Below are 18196 nucleotides of genomic sequence, written 5' to 3'. Positions count from 1 at the left end.
CTCCGACGTGCGGAAGCCGCGCCCAGGAGGACGGAAGCGGAAGTAGAGGATTTGAGAGCTAGTTTGCCGGTAAAATTGAGGTAGGATAGCTATTGGTGAATTAGAATCCGTGAGAGGCGGGCGGGGCCTTGTGTCCTCGACCGCAGTTCCCAGGCCTCGAATCGAGCACCGCACTTTTTCTTATTCTTGTTTTAGTTAGTATATTTTGTTTGATAGTAGATTCCCAAGTCGCTCCGGACGAGTAATCCTGAACCTGTGTGTGCACTTGTGCCTCAGAAATTTAATCTGATAGCTGGTGCGGTGGCGCACCCCTTTCATCCCAGCACTCAGGAAGCAGAGGAGGTGATCTTTAAATTCAGACTAACTTGGTGTACAGACCAAGCTCCAGGACAGCCAGGGCTACACCAACAAACCCTGTTTGGAAAGGAAAGAAAAGAAAGGAAAAAAATTTAGTCAGCAATATTCTGCGTGATGGTACGCACCTGTGATCCTAGCACTCAAGAGGCAGAAGCAGAAGCTTGAGTTCTAGATCGGCCTGGGCATCATCTAGATCATCTATAAAAGAAGAAAATTAGCTCGACAGTGGGATAATGAAGAGAATCTGCTTTTCAACTCTAGTTCAAAAACAGTTGCCTGAACTTCCTTATGATGGATCATAACCTATAACTGTAAATTAAAATAAACCCTTTCTTCTGTAAATTGCTTTTTGTCAGGATATTTTGTCACAGCAGAGAAATAAAAGTAGAAATTACTACACTTAAAATGTTGCAAGAATGGGATGGTGCAGGCAGTGGTGGCGCAGGCCTTTAATCCCAGCACTCAGGAGGCAGAGGCAGGCAGATCTCTGTGAGTTCGAGGTCAGCCTGGTCTACAACAGCTAGTTCCAGAACAGGCTCCAAAGCCACAGAGAAACCCTGTCTCGAGAAAAAAAAAAAAAAAAAAAAAAAAGAATGGGATGGTGGTGCCGGTGCTGATGCTGGTGGTGCTGCTGGCGCTGTTAATGCTGGTGGTGGTGGTGCTGGTAGTGCTAGAGGATGGTGATGGTGGTGCTGTTTGTGGTGGTGAGATAACTTGGTGGTTAAGAGCACTGGCTGCTCTTCTAGGGACCCAGGTTCAATTCCCAGCACCCATATGGCAGCTCACAACCCTCTGTAACTCCAGTTCTAGTGTACCTGCTGCCCTCTTCTTGTTTCTGCTGACACCATGCATGAACATGGTGCACATCACACAAGGATATAAAAAATAAAATGGGTGTGAGGGAGGCAGAGGCGGGTAGATCTCTATGATTTTGAGGCCAGAGGACAATGTCAAGTGTCCTGCTCTTTCATTCTTCACCTTATTCCTTAGAGGCAGGTCTCTTACTGAACCTGGAGCTAGGTGGGTAGCCAGCAAGTCATAGGATTCTTCAGTTTCTGCCTCCCCATAGTACTGAAGTTATAGACACACAGAGCCAAACACAGCTTTTAAAGCAGGTTCTGGGTGTCTGCGCTCAGGTTTTCAAGCTTGTGAAAAAGCGCTCTTTCCCACTGAGCAGCCCCTCAGCTCCCGCTGTCATTTGTTCTTCAGGGATCACTTAAACCAGTGGTTCTCAGCCTTCCTAATGCTATGACCTGTTAATACAGTTCCTCATGTTGTGGTGACCCCAACCATGCAATTATTTTGTTGCTATTTCATAACTGTAATTTTGCTACTCCCATGAATGGTAATGTAAATATCTGATATGCAACCCCCAAATGGGGTCTCTACCCACAGGTTGAGAATCACTGACTTAAACCCATGCATCTCTCTTATCTCTATGGTCCACTGGTGGCGGGAGAGGGAGCTCATATTACTCTACAGCTGGCTTTCCAGATCTGCTTTTCAGTTACTGACCGAGGACTGAACTTAGTAGTGCCTATAGATGTGGGTGACACAGGACCAAGCACACCACGGTTCATCTTCAAAATATTCCACAGGTTGAACTGGGAGCAAGACAAATAGGTGGGCCCCCTTCTCAGTGGCAGAGAATCCAAAGGATTGAGCACAAGACTGCCCAAGCACAAGGCTGCCTGAGCACAAGGCTGCCCAAGTGGTATGAAGCTCATTTTAGGTTTCCAAAAATTAGTAATTTGCACTGGGAACATCAAAGGGCTCATTTTACTTTTTCTGCTCGTTCTCCAGCAGAGAGGACTTGCTTGGGAATACTCTAGCTCTAGAAAAATGGATGTTTGCTTGGAGTTATAAACTACTGAACTTGAAAGACTAACATTTAGATGCTCATAGCCTTAACACCATGTGTGCCAGGACTTTCCTGTCTGCCTGCCTCTGATGTGAAACTATGTCCCTTTGCTGGTTGAGTTACCGTCTACAAAGTGCTGTGTTCTGCTGAGCTGAAGTGCACGCGGTGTTACAGCTTGGGAGAGATGTGGTAGTAGCCTTGCAGAACACTTCAGTAGGAACATTCTTTCCCCTAACGTTTAAGAAACAGAAACTTGAAGAGTAATGCCCAACAGGGTGAGAAGCAAGGGAGAAAGTCCAATGCCCCAAAGGCTGATGACTACAAAGTGGTGTGAATGAACTCAGAATCATACTCACTGGCATTGGTTAGCTTCTTTTCTGTTTTAGGTAGTCTTATGTGACTGAGGCTGGCCTTGAACCTCTTTCCCCCATTTCTCCTGCATGCTGGGATTACAGGTGTGCACAGCCATGCCTGGTTACTTGTTTTCAGAGCAAATAAATCTCCCTTGGCTGATCCTCAAGTGTTAGGTCAGCAGACTTCTTCCTCCTTGCCCTCATAGGCCTGACTTGGTATGGGATGGCATAGTTTTTCTCATCTCTCACTGTTCTGATTCACCAACCATTACTGTCTTGGAATAGAGCAGCTTTATAACCAATTCAGAAGACTAAGTTAAGGCTAGGTGTCGTGGATACACCTGTTATCTTTCAGTGCTTAGGAGACCAGGACAAATGATCTCTAGTTTTAAGCTAGTCTGGACTATACTGTGAGATCTCATCTACAAAAACACAAACCAAAGAGCCCTCTAAAGAAACTCCTTAGATCTCCTCTCTCTTTGTAGTCCTTTCTAGAAATTTCTTTCCTAACCAGATGTAGTGGTATATGCTAGTAAGCCCAACTTTCAGAAGACTGAGACAGGAGGAACCAGAATTCAAGGCCAGCTTGAGCTATGTAGCAAAACTGTCTTCAAAAACACATTTCACACACACGAATGTGCTCACTCTTGCTTTTTCCTAGGTAACTAATGTCAGAGCCCTGTACTCTTAAGAGCAAACCTTGCTCCATCAGAAAGCTCATAGAGGAAGCCAAGCACTTAAGGCCTACTCAAATCTCTGGAGAACCTGTTAATTCTGCCTGAAAGGAGAAAAAATGTCAATTGTCATAGTTCTGAAGGAATTTCGTTTTTATTTGCATTTGAAGTCCCTCTCCTTCCATGTGTTCCAGTCTGTGAACGGCTTATGCTTGAACTTCATGCTAAGTTCCCAGTGAGAGAAGAGTGGGGAAAGCCTCACCACATACAAAAGCTTAACCCCACCTCTATGTCTGACGTCATCCTCCTTCTGGGGTGTTACATGCTTTATACATCCTGATGTTTCCCACTTGCTGTGGGTGTGAGGAGAGGAATGCAGCATATAGCACTACAGAGGGCAGAGGTGGAAGACAGCAGAAGCACTCTAACGGGATGCTCTTCCAATTCCCAGGAGCCTCCAGGATGCACTCAGACTCCTGAGGACATGGTTCTGTGGCAGACAGAGTGTGAAGAAAGCCCAGTCTGCCCTGGGCCCTCAGGACAGCACTGTGTTCTAAAGGCAAAGGTCATGTGGTTAGGGAACAGACTGGGCCCCTGTGTAGTGCCATAGTGACTAGTGGCACCATTTGAGGACAAGTAGGGGAGGCATGCATGGCTTGATTCCCCAGAGACAAGCAGACAAGTTGGGGCATAGACCAATTCTAGTGTAACCAGGAAGACTGTAGATCATAATGATGGTTGCTGATTTGGCATCAAAGGTGTGATACTGGCAAGGCCACAATGGCTGAAAGTGGCACCACCAACATGCTGCAGCCAGAGGAAGTGAGTGGCCAACACGTGTGTGAACAGAACCAATAGCTCAGAGCTTCACAGGAAGGCCACTCTGCCTGGCAAGCTTCTCTTGGCCAGTGTCTCCCATGGAGCCTTCGAGACACTTACATAGCGTATTTCTGTGTCCACTCTCTTGCTAGTCTGTTGTATCTGGAAAAGAGCAGATGGAGCGACACCCTCACTTAAAATGTTATCCTTTCAATGTGGAGTAGAGAACATGAGGGGGTAAAGCTGCCATTTGTCAGGCATCTGGGACTGATGGATGAGCGAAATAAAGGCTTTCTCTGGAACAGGACTTCGGTTATGGGTGTAACCCGTTAGCCTGGTGTTTCCTGTTGCTCCTCCATAACTACCTGTAGTGGTTTGCAATAATGCAAACCTAATCTTTTCTCTTCCATGCCCTTCAGTATGAATGAAAGATGTGGAAGGAGTTCAGCTTAGAATAGTCCAGGCTGCCTGGCACACAAACTCCAAAATGCTGGCATAGTCTGAATCCACGTGACCTTTTGTAGCTGGATCACCTCTCTGTGAATGGCTTATCACATCCCTTGACTTTCATTGACTAATTAATAAGAAAACTGCCTGGCCTGATAGGTCAGAACATAGGTAGGTGGGGAAGACAGAACTGAATTCTAGGAGGCAGAAACCAGAGGCAGAGAGCCGCCTGCCATGAAGCTGACAGGTCAGACATGCTGAATCTTTCCCGATAAGCTACACAGATTATTAGAAATGGGTTGAGTCAAGATGTGAGAGCTAGCCAATAAGAGGCTAGAGATAATGGGCCAGGCAGTGTTTAAAAGAATACAGTTTCCGTGTAATTATTTTGGGGTAAGCTAGCTGGGATCCGGGTGGGAACACAGCCCGCCGCTCCTCCTACAACAAGCACTGGCTGCTCTTTCTAGAGGACCCAAGTTTAATTCCCAGTACCCACATGGCAGCTCACAACCCTATGTAACTCCAGTTCCAGTGGAGTCAATGCCCTCTTCTTACCTCTGTTGGCGCCACATATGCACATGGTGCAAGACATGCATATAGGCAAAACACCCACACAAATGAAAATAAAATCTGAAAAAAAAAGGTCTGGATCTAGCGCTACACAGTGGGCTGTGCCATCAGTAGGTCTGCTGCTTGGACTCTGGCACACTTGACCCCTGCTCAGAGACTGCCACATACTAGTGACCCCTGCATGTGCTCTAGCAACTACACTTCAGCATACGGCTGGACCTGGCCAAGAAGGGGAGCCCTACAGTCCTGGGTCTAACCGGTGTGTAAACTGCTGGCAGTGAGGGCAGGTGTGCTGATCATGCAGCCACACTCTGGACTTCTAATCTCCACCAGCAAGCTAACCTTGGGAGTGCTGCCTACCCTGACTGGCTTCAGCCTCATTCTGGGGATTTCCAAGAAGACAGCCCCCTTATTTTATGTCATAAACCTTGTAATTTAATCCAGAATTTCCTTGTCATATTCTTCTGGGTCCTTTGTTGACTGACCACTGACTTAGCTGTCCTCAGGTCAGGGCTTGACAATATTTTAGGATTCAGCAATGACAGCAAGTTATCTGGAAGGGCAAAGTGCTTTTATCCCTTCTCTCTCCTCTGAGTCAAAGGAATTGTTAGGAAGAGCCAGGAGGCTAAGCCCAGGGCACACCCACTGCATACATGGCTTGGCTTAGGAGGAAGAGGTCCGTGGGAATTAGGGCAGCCGCACACAAAGCCAACCCAAAGAGGACGCATACTTCTCTCTGTCGGCCTTGTAGGTGTGGGCTATTTCTGGCACCAGTGGGTCATCAGGGTTGGGGTCGCAGAGAAGAGAACAGATGGACAAGAGAACTAGGAAGAAAAGAAAGCGTCAGTCAGCGGAGGCCATGGGCCTGTGGGTCCTTGTGGGTCCAGTGAACTTCCTGAACTGCACTTTCTGTTTCCCGCAACGCTCCAGTTTGATGATTCTGTTCAACTCATGATAATATTTGCTGTTAAAAAACCAGCATGCTGCACATCACAGGGTAGTTCCAGCACACTGTTCTAGGACACCGCTATCCCCTGTGGTCCGGGACTTTACCTCCCTACTTCATGGAAGCCCCTGAGGTCTTAGTTCTCACGCTCCCAAAACCCCCATCTGTGCCTATCCCACACACTGATAGTGCTCCAGAGGTCTTTGTTTAGTGGTAGGAAAACAGGAATTCAGAATCTTGAAGCTAGACTGAGACTCTGAACCAGGACTGCAAAGTCAATGCACCTTCCTACTGCGCCCTCCTGTCAAAGGCCTTGAACAAAGGAAGTTATTTACCGGGGCCTGCTAAGGAGCAGATAAAACTTTGAGAACTTTATTTGTGCTTTGCCCTAAATCTACCATGACTCAAAACAAACTGGCTTCACCGAGTCCAAAGTCCTGACAACAGTTTCCTACCTATGGGAAGGGTGGGTCCCCTTTAGTGAAGAGACTCAATTCTTCTAATGTTCCAAGAGTCTGCCACTTGAGGGCTGTGCGCTCCCTCACATCACTCAGGCTGCCTGTCCTTTGTAAGGCCCCTTGTTGCTGTCCTTTTCCTCCTCTTTTCCAACTCCTTACCTAAGATGCACTGGCCCTGGGGGCTGGCAGACTCTGATGGCGGCCCCTGACTTTCCTGGACATGGGATAAGGCTGTCTGCCTAAGGGACAACCCAGAGAAGAGCCATTTTGGCAGAATGTTGGCCTGTTTCCTAGATGTGTCAGTGTGACAGGGTCCACTGTGACCCTGCACAGCACAGAGGTAGTGGTTCTGTCCTGAATTTACCATATCCATCTCTGCAGGCCTTTTCTAGCATCCAAAGCCTGCCTGCCAGTTGTCCCATGTAGTTTGGGCCTCTCCCAATGTCCAAGCTCTGCCGTGTGCTTTGCCTTATGTCCACTCATCCGGGGGTGGGGTAGGTGACTTGTTGTATCACCTACCCATACCCAATCTTAGTTCAGGAGTACCTATAGTTCGATAGCATGGTTTAGATTGGATTGTTTTATTTTTTTGTTTCTTTGAGATAGGATTTCACTGTGTAGTCCTAGCTGTCCTATAGGCCAGGATGGCCTTGAACTCACAGGGATCTGCTTGCCTCTGCCTCCCAAGGGCTGGGATTTGAGGCATACGCCACCATGCCCGGCTAAACTGAATTATTAATCTCATTCACAACATGTTCATTATCACTTGTTTTGGGAAAGGAAAATTTCTTCACAGACTCTTGAGATCAGGTCCTGTATCTTTCCTTTCAGAGATGACTCACAGTCTGTGTTGGTCTTCCTTGGACGAATAAAGGAAGGAAGAGAAAAGTTTAATATTTGTCTTTTGACTTTTGGGTGAAAAATGCGAGTAGAGTTGATAGTGTCTTCTTGTACCCACTTGGCTGTTTTGAGTATCACTCAGTAACTGACTGCTGAGGTCTACTAGGGCACAGGTATGGTGTTTTACATGCCATCTCCTTACAGGGTGGAGAATGAGGTGGCACAGAACTGGGCAGGGCTCTGTGATCTGGGGAAGTCATTTGTCCTTCCTGAGTTTCCATGTACACTAGTCAGCAAAGGGGTAAAAAGTACATGAGACAGGCATGCTGAGTACATGTCAGTGTCTCTACCTTTGGACACAGTCAATGCTGGGGACCACTGTGACCTCAGGATGTCCAGGCAGATGCTGCCATTGCTGTTTATATTAGGGTGATAGATTTTGGTAGTGAAAGCAACCTGTAAAAATAAGACACCAAGTCAGATAAGCCAAAGGAGATCTGGAAAAGAACCCAAGTGAAGAGCTGTCGGCAGTGCACCCGTCCCAGCTCCTAAGGGGGCAAAGGCAGGCCGCTCCAAGAGAAGTACCCCAACCCATTTTTTGCTGGGATTCTCATTTTGAACATGGGGAACTGATGCCAACTTCCCAATGCACTGTGCTGTGAAGAATAACAAGCAGCGTGGTGGAAAGAACCCAAAGCACAAATATCTGTGCAAAAACCAACTTTAATTATGATTATGATGAGCAAACAGCCGGGCAGTGGTGGTACACGCCATTAATCCCAGCACTCAGGAGGCAGAGGTAGGTGGATCTCTGTGAGTTTGAGGCCAGCCTGGTCTACAGAGTGAGTTCCAGGACAGGCTCCAAAGCTACAGAGAAACCCTGTCTCGAAAAACAAAAAAAGAAAAGAGAAGAAAAAAAAAAGGGTATTACTATGTAGCTCTGGCTGTCCTGGAACTCACTCTGTAAATCATGCTGGCCTTGAACTCAGACACTCCCCTGCCTTGGCTCTTGGGTGCTGGGATTAAAGGTGTGTGCCACCACTACCCAGCTGTAGGGCATTTTCTTGATCAATGATTGGTGTAGGAAGACCCAGCTCACTGTGGGTGCTGCCACCCCTGGGCAGGGGCCTGGGTTGTATAAGAAAACAAGCCAGTAAACCATGAGAAGCCAGGCAGTATGCGGCACTCCCCCAGTCTCTACACACGTCCCTGTCTCCAGGAGTGTCTTCCCTTAGTGATGGAGTGTGACATAAGAGTCGTAAGATGAAATAAACCCTTTCTTCTCCGAGGTGATTGGCCATGATGTTTTATCACAGCAAGAGAGACCATAAGACAAGAACTAATCATAAATATCTGCAGTTTAATGCCCCAGCAGGTTATAGCCATTGTTTGGAACAGCAGAGCATCGGGAGAAGGTACACACACAGCTTTCTACTTGTGACACAGAATGTCATCGTAAGCTGTCTGTCCTTTTATCGAAACATTATGGGAGTTGGGGGCAGCCTCACCTTTGGGGGCTTGAAAGGATAATCTGTAGGGAAGTGGATGGTCAGGAAAAAAACACCTCCTTGGTAAGGACTGTCATTCTGGAAGGACAAGACAGGAAGAAATCAATGCCTGCAGGAAATGTGAAGTACAAGAACAAGCTAGAGTTGTGTATGCAGCATTACCTACCGGGCCCATGATGGTAGCCTGCCAGTGGAATACTACAAGACAAAAGAGAGATGGCCATGTAAGGGACCCCTCAGTCAAGAGTGTCTGTTCTACTGAGAAGGTGCCTCCAAGCTCAGGGTACAAGGCCTACACAGAACCGCTTCATTTCTGACACTGACTACAAGTTTGGGGCTTTGAAAAGCACCCTCAAGCTCCAAGACTCAAAAGGACTCCCAGGGATCCCTGGAAGTTCCTGTCCCCAGGGTTATAGGTACTAAAGTGACACAGATGCAAATTGATTTCCTGGACACAGCTATGGCCATCAGGAGCGCTTACCAGCGCACAGGGCTGAGCCATTAGTGAGACTTCACCGTGACAAGGCTGATGAACAGCTCTCAGAGACGAAGTTATAATAGCTCACACACCTTTTTTGGTTAAGAATAATTCTTTTCTTTTTTCAAGATTTATTTTTATTTGATGTATGTGTACCACACATGTGCTTGTAACAGTGTTGGATTCCCTGGAACTGCAGCTGAAGACAGCTGTGGATGCCACATGGGGCTGGGAACTGAAATTAGGCTCTCTGAAAGAGCAGCCAGTGCTCTTAACCACTGAGCCCTTTCTCCAGCCCCATGACTCGCTTACTACACAGGGAAAACTACACCTCAGTGCTCTCTCTGCACAGAATTATGCCTTAGCTAGTCTTCTGCCACTCTACATGTTGCTGTTGACAAGCCTTTCCTGCTCCCCAGTTTTCCCCTTGATTCATTTTGAAGCTCTTTTCAGAGAGTCTCTTTCAGGCTGTGGGGCCCCTTGGTCACTAACATCATCTCACTCAATGACCCAGGCAGTGTTCTGAGGACTTGATGACTAATCAAGATGAAGTTTCCTGTTCTTAACTTCCTGCCCTTCGGCAGCAAGACTTTCTTATCAAACCTTCTGTTCTCTCCAGTGTCTTGGGCTGTCTCCACTGCTCTGCTTGTGTCCAGAGCGGCTCCTTTGAATGCTCCAAATAGTCATACCCAAGGCTCCAGAGTCCTTCAGGGCAATGGACTCCAGAGCCTCTGCAGAAGCTGGAAGCCGTCTTTTCACTCCTGGGTGGCCTTCTGCGTTTTTAGAGGTCTTTATCTCAAGAGGATTCATCTCATATAAATTCATGACAGGTACTAAAATAAGGCAAGGGTTAAGGCTTGGGGCTTGTCCTGGTTTGCCTTCACCTGTTCAAATGCTCTATCAGCTTAGTCCGTGTCGGCAGGACAGAGACAACGCTAATGTTTAGAAAACAAGGCCTAAAGAGAAGCTTCTGAAACCCCTTGGGCTGCAGAAAGGCATCCAAGCAGCTCACAGATCTTCCTCTGTATTTCAATCAAATGCTTACTTACAGTTGCCTGAGCTAATGAAAATATCACTTCTTTAAAGCAATTTTAAATGATTATGGTGGTGTGTGTGTGGTTCCACAGCACACACAGAGGTCAGAAGATGACGTGGAGGAGCCCTTCCTTCCTTTCATCTGTGAGTTCTGGGGACTGGACACAGATCATCGGACGTGAGCAGCAAACACCTTTACCTGCTGAGACACTATGCCTAGCCATTTACTCAACTTTTAAATGTATAATACAGTGGCAATGTATGCATTAATATTCTTTTTGTAACCTTTACTTTTATTTTCTGCATGAATGTTTTGCCTGCAAGTATGTATAAGTACCATGTGGTGCCTGGTGCCTGCAGAGTCCAGAATAGGGCTGGACTTGGAGTTAGGGATGGTTGTGAGCTATCATGTGAGTGCTAGAAATCAAACCGGGTTCACACTTTATCTATCCAATCACCTGATAGGCATTGGGGCTGTATTAGCTACTGTCCTTATTGCTACAATGGAATACCTGACCAAAGCAGCCTAAGGAGGGAGGGAGGGATTTACTCTAGCTACAGTTCTGGGGTACAGTCCAGCATGGCAGAGAAGGCATGGCAGCAGGAGCTTCAGAAGCCGACCACAGCCTCTATGGTCAGGAAGCACAGAGAGGATGCTGATGCTTAGCTAACTTTCTTCTAATCTATTCTGGGACTCCCACCCGTGGAATGGTACCACCCACATTTAGTGTGGATCTTCTCACCTCAACCTAATCTGGAATTCCTTCCAGGCAAGGCTGAGGTCTGTTCCTATAGTGATTCAATCCACATTAGCTGCCATAGGTTGTTCCATTGGCTTAGACCCCGCCCTTCAAGTCTTTGCCATGTGAAGTATCCACCCTTCCTTACACAGTTCTCCTGTCACTGTGCTGGCCTTGTACAGACGACTGTCCAGAGACCCAACAGCCCACAACCAGCCTGCTGTGAGGGCGGCAGAGGTCTGGCTAGAGCTGCTTCTCTAGTCTCCTGTGGAGAAGCGCAGAGTACTGTCATCTCTTGGCCGAGGCACACAGCAGCTGCCACAGCCCCGCCAGTGTGCTCACAGGTCCGGTCCTCTTCAGCTAGCTGTGTACCGTTTGCACAGTATCCCACGTCTCATCTGGGACAAGCTGTCTTCCTTCTGACTCAGTAGAGAATGATTTCCGACACTTCAGGCTCCATCTGGAATGTAACCTGACCAGTCACACTGAGGTGAGCTCAGGATCCCCACTGAAAAAGCACTTCAGGCAGGAGCTTGCAGATCTTCACTGTTTAGTCTGCCCACTTTACTGAACTTTTCCATTCTCCCCCCCCCCCGCCTTTTTTTTTTTTTTTTTTTTGATACTAGCCAAAATCCTAAGCATGCTCAAGCTGCCTCTTTTCTGGACTTTTTACTACGTCTCAGAAGAATCCAGGTCCCAGCTTCATACAGAGGCTGAGCTTCATTGTGCAACACACCTTTCAGGAACTCTAACTTAATAGGTGACTATTTCTCTTCTCCATCTCTTTCCTTCCGGCAATTGGTAAAATTTACAATTTGCCTGTCCTGTTGTTATTGTTCCCAAATTATAATACAATGGAAAATGTCCTTGAGCTTCAAAGACAACAAAACAATAAACAAACAAACAAAAGGAACGAATGAAAAGAAAAGCAGTCCACACTGGGCAAGGTGGCACTTGCTTCCAGCAATCTGGGAGATAAGACAGGAAAAGTAAGAGTTTGAGGCCAACCTGGGCTACAATTATGTATTCCAGGTCAACCTCAGCTGTCTCAAAACAAACTAACAAAAAGCAGTTTATAAACATGTGAAAGAAAACAATGAGATTTCTTAAGAACTGCTCAACTAAGGAGAGTGGGAATGCGGTCTGGCCCTGATAACATTAAAGGTTTTGGTTACAAGCCTTCTGGGATTTTCTGGAAAAATACTTACAGTCATCACCTACAGGTCCTGCAGAACACTGAGCGGGCGGATCCCTCTGTAAGTCAGTCAGTTCCTAGGATACAAGACAGGAGTTAGGTTGCTATAGGCCTAGGGAGCTGCCTCTATCACTGTCATCCAGCAGAAGGCAGAGACCTTCGGAGAGGGTGGGAAAGAAGGTCAGGCAGGAGGCTACTCTCAGAGGAGGATACAAAATGGTCACAGTTCATGGTGACAGACTAGAGAGATGGCTCAGTAGATAAGAGCACTTGCCATTCTTCTGGAAGACCTGAGTTCTGATCCCAGTACCTACTTTAAGGAACTTATAACTACCCTAACTCCAGCTTGAGGGGATCCAACATCCTCTTCTGGCCTCCAAGAACATTTTTACATATGTGACATAGACATACACAAAGACATACAGACATATGAACAAAATAAAAATAAACAGGGCTGGAGAGATGGCTCAGGTTAAGAGCACTGACTGCTCTTCCAGAGGTCCTGAGTTCAATTCCCAGCAATCATATGGTGGCTCACAGCCATCTATAATGATGCCCTTTTCTGGCAAGCAAGCATACATGGAAGGAATGTTGTATACATAATAAATAAATCTTTTTTTAAAAAAAAGAAAAATAATAAAATAGAGTTCAAGGTGAGAAATAGTTTGTATCTAGGGACCAAAGGAAGATCAAAATGTGAACCAGATAACACCTTTTGAGATTCACAACTTGTGAAGCCACCTATGATGGCTAATCTTGGTTGTCAAGTTGACTATATCTGGAAACAATTAAAATGCAAGCAGCTGGGCACACCTGTGAGAGATTTTCTAGACTGGATGATGTGAAGTGGGAGGACCCATGCTAAACCTGGGCCACACTGTCTGGTGGCAGCCCACATCAAAGGACACAGGAGAAGGCGGCTTCTGCCATTTGCTTGCTAGCTCTCACTCTTGCTGGCAAGCTCACCTATCCTGCAACCCTTCGCTGGTGGTAAAATGTACTTCTTTGAGATTCCAAGAGACTGAACACCAGCTGAGATGTCCAGCCTGGTGTTCAAAACAACCACCAAATTCTTCGCTTTTCCACAGAGAGACAGTCACTGTTGGACTAGCCAGACCACAGCCTGTAAATCATGCTACCAAGTCCCATATATATTTTCCCACTCTATCAGTTCTGTTCCTCTAGAAAACCCCGGCTAATACACCATCTAAGAGGGACTTCACACTGTGAGCCTAGCCAGCCCAACAGCTATCACACTGCCTAAAAGTATATCCTGGTATTATCACTGTGGAGTCAAGCCTTAGAAACCAGAGAGAACAGCTGAGGAGGAGACTAATGAAGCATGCTCTTGTGAACCTATCAAGGGATTCTAATAGACTTTGAACATTTTAAAATAACCTCTGTTCTGTCTTCTTGGATGTCTATCTAGAGCTTACAGTCTTAAGATTTTATTACAGCTCATGCCTGATCTTGGGTTTTTTTGTTTTTGGTTTTTTGTTTGTTTGTTTTCTTTCCAGATATCAGTCAAGAACTTCTTTTCCTCACTACATCTGACTGTTACAAATGGAGCCATTAGTGTATTTTCAGGGTCCTTTAGATAGGCCCACTGTTAACCCAACTGCCACACCTGATGACCCCAAAGAAGCCAGATAGACTGTCATCCTAATTCCCTAATGAGAGTTGGGGTTGGTTCTTCAGGAGGCAGAAAAGATGAAGAGAGGAGATAGAGATGGGATAGACAGGTTAGGGGCAGGGATGCCAAAAGCACAGTTATAGGAATGGCCTTGGCTCCTTGGCTAAGAACAGTAGGGAGTCGTGGTCTCTTCCTAACTCCCTCTGAATGAGCACCCCTGTGGGACACTCCAGTCCAGATATTAATCCCTTCTAGTGAACACCTGTGGAACAGTATCTCTGAATTTTCATGATAGGAATAGGTTTTGTTTATTCCCTAATCTTACTTAGTTCATCCCTTAAATGATTTTAGGATTACTTCTTCAAAGACATTGAATGTTACAGTGGCATTGGAGGTCCATTAAGTGAAAGCTATCTCCTGATACAGATAGTGGAATCAACTTTGGGTTTGGATGAAGACCTAATATTACAAGCTACCCAAAACCTAATAGTTAATCCAGTTGGGTGATCAATCACCTGGCTCAGACCACTCTTCAGAAGCGGTAATAAACAATCCCTATACTGGCCTAAGTCTGGGCATGCTCTCCTAACACTACTCTGGGTATCCTTGCTCTTTCTCTGAAGTGCCATACCCTACCCCATGAGGCTTCTTGTCTGCCATGCAGCTGCTTGCTAACTGAGCTCCAAGCCTAACTCAAAGGCATGACTTTCTCTTTCTCTTCTCCAGCTACTTTCTCCTGGCAGCAGCCTATGAGACTAATTATGTGTGTTATGGAGGGCAGAGCCAGGTAAGCAAAGCTGCCCAAGTCCTTTGGAGCTTTTAAGACCAGGAGCCCCGGAAGTCATACACTGAGCTATTTATACTTCAGAGAGGATCTGGGTTTTGTTTAGATTTGATTGTAACTGTGCCCTGGTTCTTCCCTTTGGAATAGAATGTTTGTAATATTTTGATTTTATAGAACTTACAGTTAAGAGACTTAGATATTTATTTTGGTTTTTCGGGACAAAATTTCCCTGTATAGCCCTAGCTATCCTGGAACTCCTTCTTTAGATCAAGCTGGTTTCAAATCAGGGATCCTCCTGTTTCTATCTCCTGAGAACTGGTATTAAAGGCATATCCCACTATGTGGCTTTGACTTTGGATATTTTAAAGAGAATGAACTCTAAAAACTTTTTAAAATTAGAGTTTTTTCATTATATTTTATGCATAAATGTTTTGCCTTTATGTATATATGTGCCTGGTGACCACCACATATATACCTGGTGACCATGAAGGTCAGAAGAGAGCATCTGGGGCTGCAGAGATGATTTAGAGGTTAAGAGCACAGGCCGTTCTTCCAGAGGTCCTGGGTTCAATTCCCAGCAAGCTCACAACCATTCATCATGAGATCTGATGCCCTCTTCTGGCCTGCAGGCAGACATGTAGGCAGAACACTGTATACATAATAAATAAATGTTTAAAAAAAATAACAAGTGCCATCTTTTCGGTCTGAGACTGAACTTTTAAAGTTTGAGGGTTTTTTGTTTGTTTTTGTTTTTTGTTTTTGTTTGTTTGGTTTGGTTTTTTTCAAGACAGGGTTTCTCTGTGTAATAACCCTAGCTGTCCTGGAGCTAGCTCTTGTACCAGTCTGGCCTTACTCACAGAGATCCACCTGCCTCTGCCTCCCGAGTGCTGGGATTAAAGGTGTGTGCCACCACTGCCCGGCTAAAGTGTTTGAGTTTTAAAGACTGTGGGACTTTAAAAAGTTGGAATGGGAGCTGAAGAGATGGCCCAGCGGTTAAGAGCACTTGCTGTTCTTGCAGGGGACATGGGTTTGATTCCCAGCACCCACATGGTGGCTCACGAACATCTGTCACTTCAGTCCCAGGGGATCTGACACTCTCTTCTGGCTTCTACAGAGCACCAGGCATGTATATGATGCACAGACACACATGCAGACAAAACACCCATATGCATAAAACAAAAACCAAGTTGGAAATGTGCTTTATATTGTGATATTAATATGAGATCTTGCGGATAAACAAAAAGAAAAGATTAAGGTTGAATAGCAATGCATTGGTGTATTAAGTTGACAAGGGGTCAACTGTTTTGCTTAGTTTTTTGTCAAGTTGACACAAGCTAAAATCCTTTGGGAAGAGGGAACCTCAATCAAGCAAATTCCTCCATCAGACTGTCCTGTAGACAAGCCTGTGGGTCATTTACTTGATTGATGATTGCTGTAGAAGAGCCCAGCCCACTGTGAGTGGTGCTGTATCTGAGGACATGGCCCTGGGGTACATAAAAAAGCAATCAGAGCAAGCCAGAAGGCACACACCAGTAAGCAGCCCTGTTCCATGGGCCCTTCTTCAGGTCCTGCCTCAAGGTTCCTGCCCTGGCTCCTCTGATGATGGACTGCTTAACCTGTAGGTCAAACAAACCCTTTCCTCCCCAAGTTGCTTTTGGTTATGGTGTTTATCACACCAACAGAAATCGGAGTAAACATATCCTGGATCCACTTGAGATGCTAATGTTAATTGTTAGGATTATAGGGTTGGAGAGATGGCTCAGTGGTTAGGAGTATGTACTGCTCTTCCAGAGTCCCAGCACCAGTATCAAGCGCCTCACAACCACATGGAACTGCAGTTCCTAAGGAAAAGTGCCCTCTTCTAACATCTGTGGGTACTTTCATATATGCAAGCAAAACACCCATACATATAAACTAAAAATATGTACAACTTTTTTTGTTTGTCTTGTTTTGTTTTCGAGACTGGGTTTCTCTGTGTAACAGCTCTGGCTGTTCAGGAACTAGCTCTTGTAGACCAGGCTGGCCTCGAACTCACAGAGATCTGCCTTCCTCTACCTCCAGAGTGCTGGGATTAAAGGCATGCGCCACCGCCGTCCGGCAAAGTAAATAAATCCTTTTTTTTTTTTAAAAGAGAGTTATAAATATTATTTTGCAGCACAGAAAATTCGAGCTTTTAATGCTATATGAAAAGGTGGGTCGCAAAGTACAGCGTAATTCGGGGCATGGTGGCGCATGCCTTTATTCCCAGTTCTTGGGAGGTAGAGGCAACTCTGTGACTTCAAGGTTGGCCTGGTCGACCAGGTCAGTTAGGACCGCACAGAGATCCTGTCTCAAAAAAAAAAAAACAAACAAAGAAAAACAAATCAAATCAGAACAAATCAGAATTACGGCAATTTTTTTCCCCCCAGGATCAGGAAAAGAACGAAAAGCAGATATGCTAAAATGTTTACACATGGTAACGGGTGGTGAGGGGGAACAGAACTGGGTTTTACTTTATTTTTCTGCGATGCACTTCCCAAACTCTAAGAAAACGGATTAACAGAAGACTGTCACCTACAGGACAAGAGACTCAAGCGGCTCCTCCTCACTATTTACCTTGTTAGGCATTCCCCTTCCATACTAAGTGCCAACCCGCAACTGCGCGCGCACGTGACACGGTCGCGTGACCCCGCCCCCGCGCACCGCCCCTTCGGCGCGCGCACCCAGCTCCTAAGTCCGCGCCGCCGGCAGCTCTGCCTCGCGCGGGTAAGTGTCAGCGAACCCTGCCGTGCCTCAGCAACGGGTTTGTCATCGCTGCGGCAGCCCGCGGAGCGGAACAGCGGGAGGACCCCGTTTCCTCCACTCTTACCTTCTGGATCCGTTTCAGCGCCATGCTCCCGCTGCTCGGGCCGGGCCGGCCCCGCGGGGCTTGCCTGAGGCGGCCAGCTGGGCCGCAGTGCTGCACTCCGGGAGCGGCGGTCTGCGCGTGCGCGCCGCGGGGCACTGTGGGGCGGTTGTCGTTCGCGCCGCGGGCCCGCGCCTGAGAACCTGATCTGACACGGTCGGTTAGTCGGTCACCGTCCCCGGGTCCTGTGGCGATGGTTTCTGCTAGGCGAGGGCCTAGGCACCGGGACGTGCCTGACACCGCAGGTGCTACACGCAATGCTCTCTGCCCCCGCCTGGGCTCCTCCCCAGGCTGTCACATAACTCCTGAGCTTAGTGGTTCTCTGCTCTGTAAGTATTCATTTGCTTTTGTATGCTTGCTGGGCAGAAGTGTTGCAGATATTTCTGAATATTCACATATCCGGAGAGCTGCATTTTCAGTAGTACTTAGGTAGTTTTGCTGCGCTGTCGAGGTTGAGACTCAGTCTGAAAGAGCGCATCCCAAGCTAACCTCTGTCTGCATCCCCTTCCCCAAGACATTGGAGTGTCTTAAGACCAAGTAGTTACAAAGTAATCAATATGTCACAAAATCGGTGTGTAGCCAACATCTTGAAACTAAAGTAGGATACAATAAAA

At 46.6% G+C, this 18196-nt stretch overlaps 1 protein-coding gene and 1 long non-coding RNA gene across 9 annotated transcripts; one reads left to right on the top strand and one right to left on the bottom strand.

Moving 5' to 3' along the window:
• Positions 1–124: 124 nt before the first annotated feature.
• Positions 125–17656, bottom strand: Ube2d4 (ubiquitin conjugating enzyme E2 D4). Of its 8 annotated transcripts, none has more exons than XM_085692164.2 (10): positions 17547–17610; positions 12295–12358; positions 11429–11546; positions 11235–11351; positions 9000–9031; positions 8834–8911; positions 7676–7781; positions 5812–5905; positions 4185–4226; positions 125–414 (listed from the first exon to the last, which is right to left on the bottom strand). In XM_085692164.2, exons 5-10 carry the CDS (start codon positions 9006–9008, stop codon positions 327–329), a joined length of 417 nt encoding a protein of 138 aa, XP_085548290.1. In that variant the 5' UTR covers positions 9009–9031; positions 11235–11351; positions 11429–11546; positions 12295–12358; positions 17547–17610; the 3' UTR covers positions 125–326. The 8 variants fall into 8 exon arrangements, with proteins under 8 accessions (XP_085548290.1, XP_085548289.1, XP_048306006.2 ...); XM_085692163.2 differs by having other exon boundaries at positions 11429–11558; positions 17547–17598; XM_048450049.3 differs by having other exon boundaries at positions 11235–11546.
• On the top strand, positions 9899–10616 carry LOC125410469 (uncharacterized). Its single transcript, XR_007235058.2, has 2 exons — positions 9899–10141; positions 10439–10616. It is a non-coding gene; the product is annotated as an uncharacterized LOC125410469 (long non-coding RNA).
• Positions 17657–18196: the final 540 nt, after the last annotated feature.

Source organism: Myodes glareolus, chromosome 8 (assembly GCF_982192425.1).
Source record: "Myodes glareolus chromosome 8, mMyoGla1.1, whole genome shotgun sequence".
Taxonomy (NCBI): domain Eukaryota; kingdom Metazoa; phylum Chordata; class Mammalia; order Rodentia; family Cricetidae; genus Myodes; species Myodes glareolus.
This window is presented reverse-complemented; position numbering and strand designations above follow the sequence as displayed.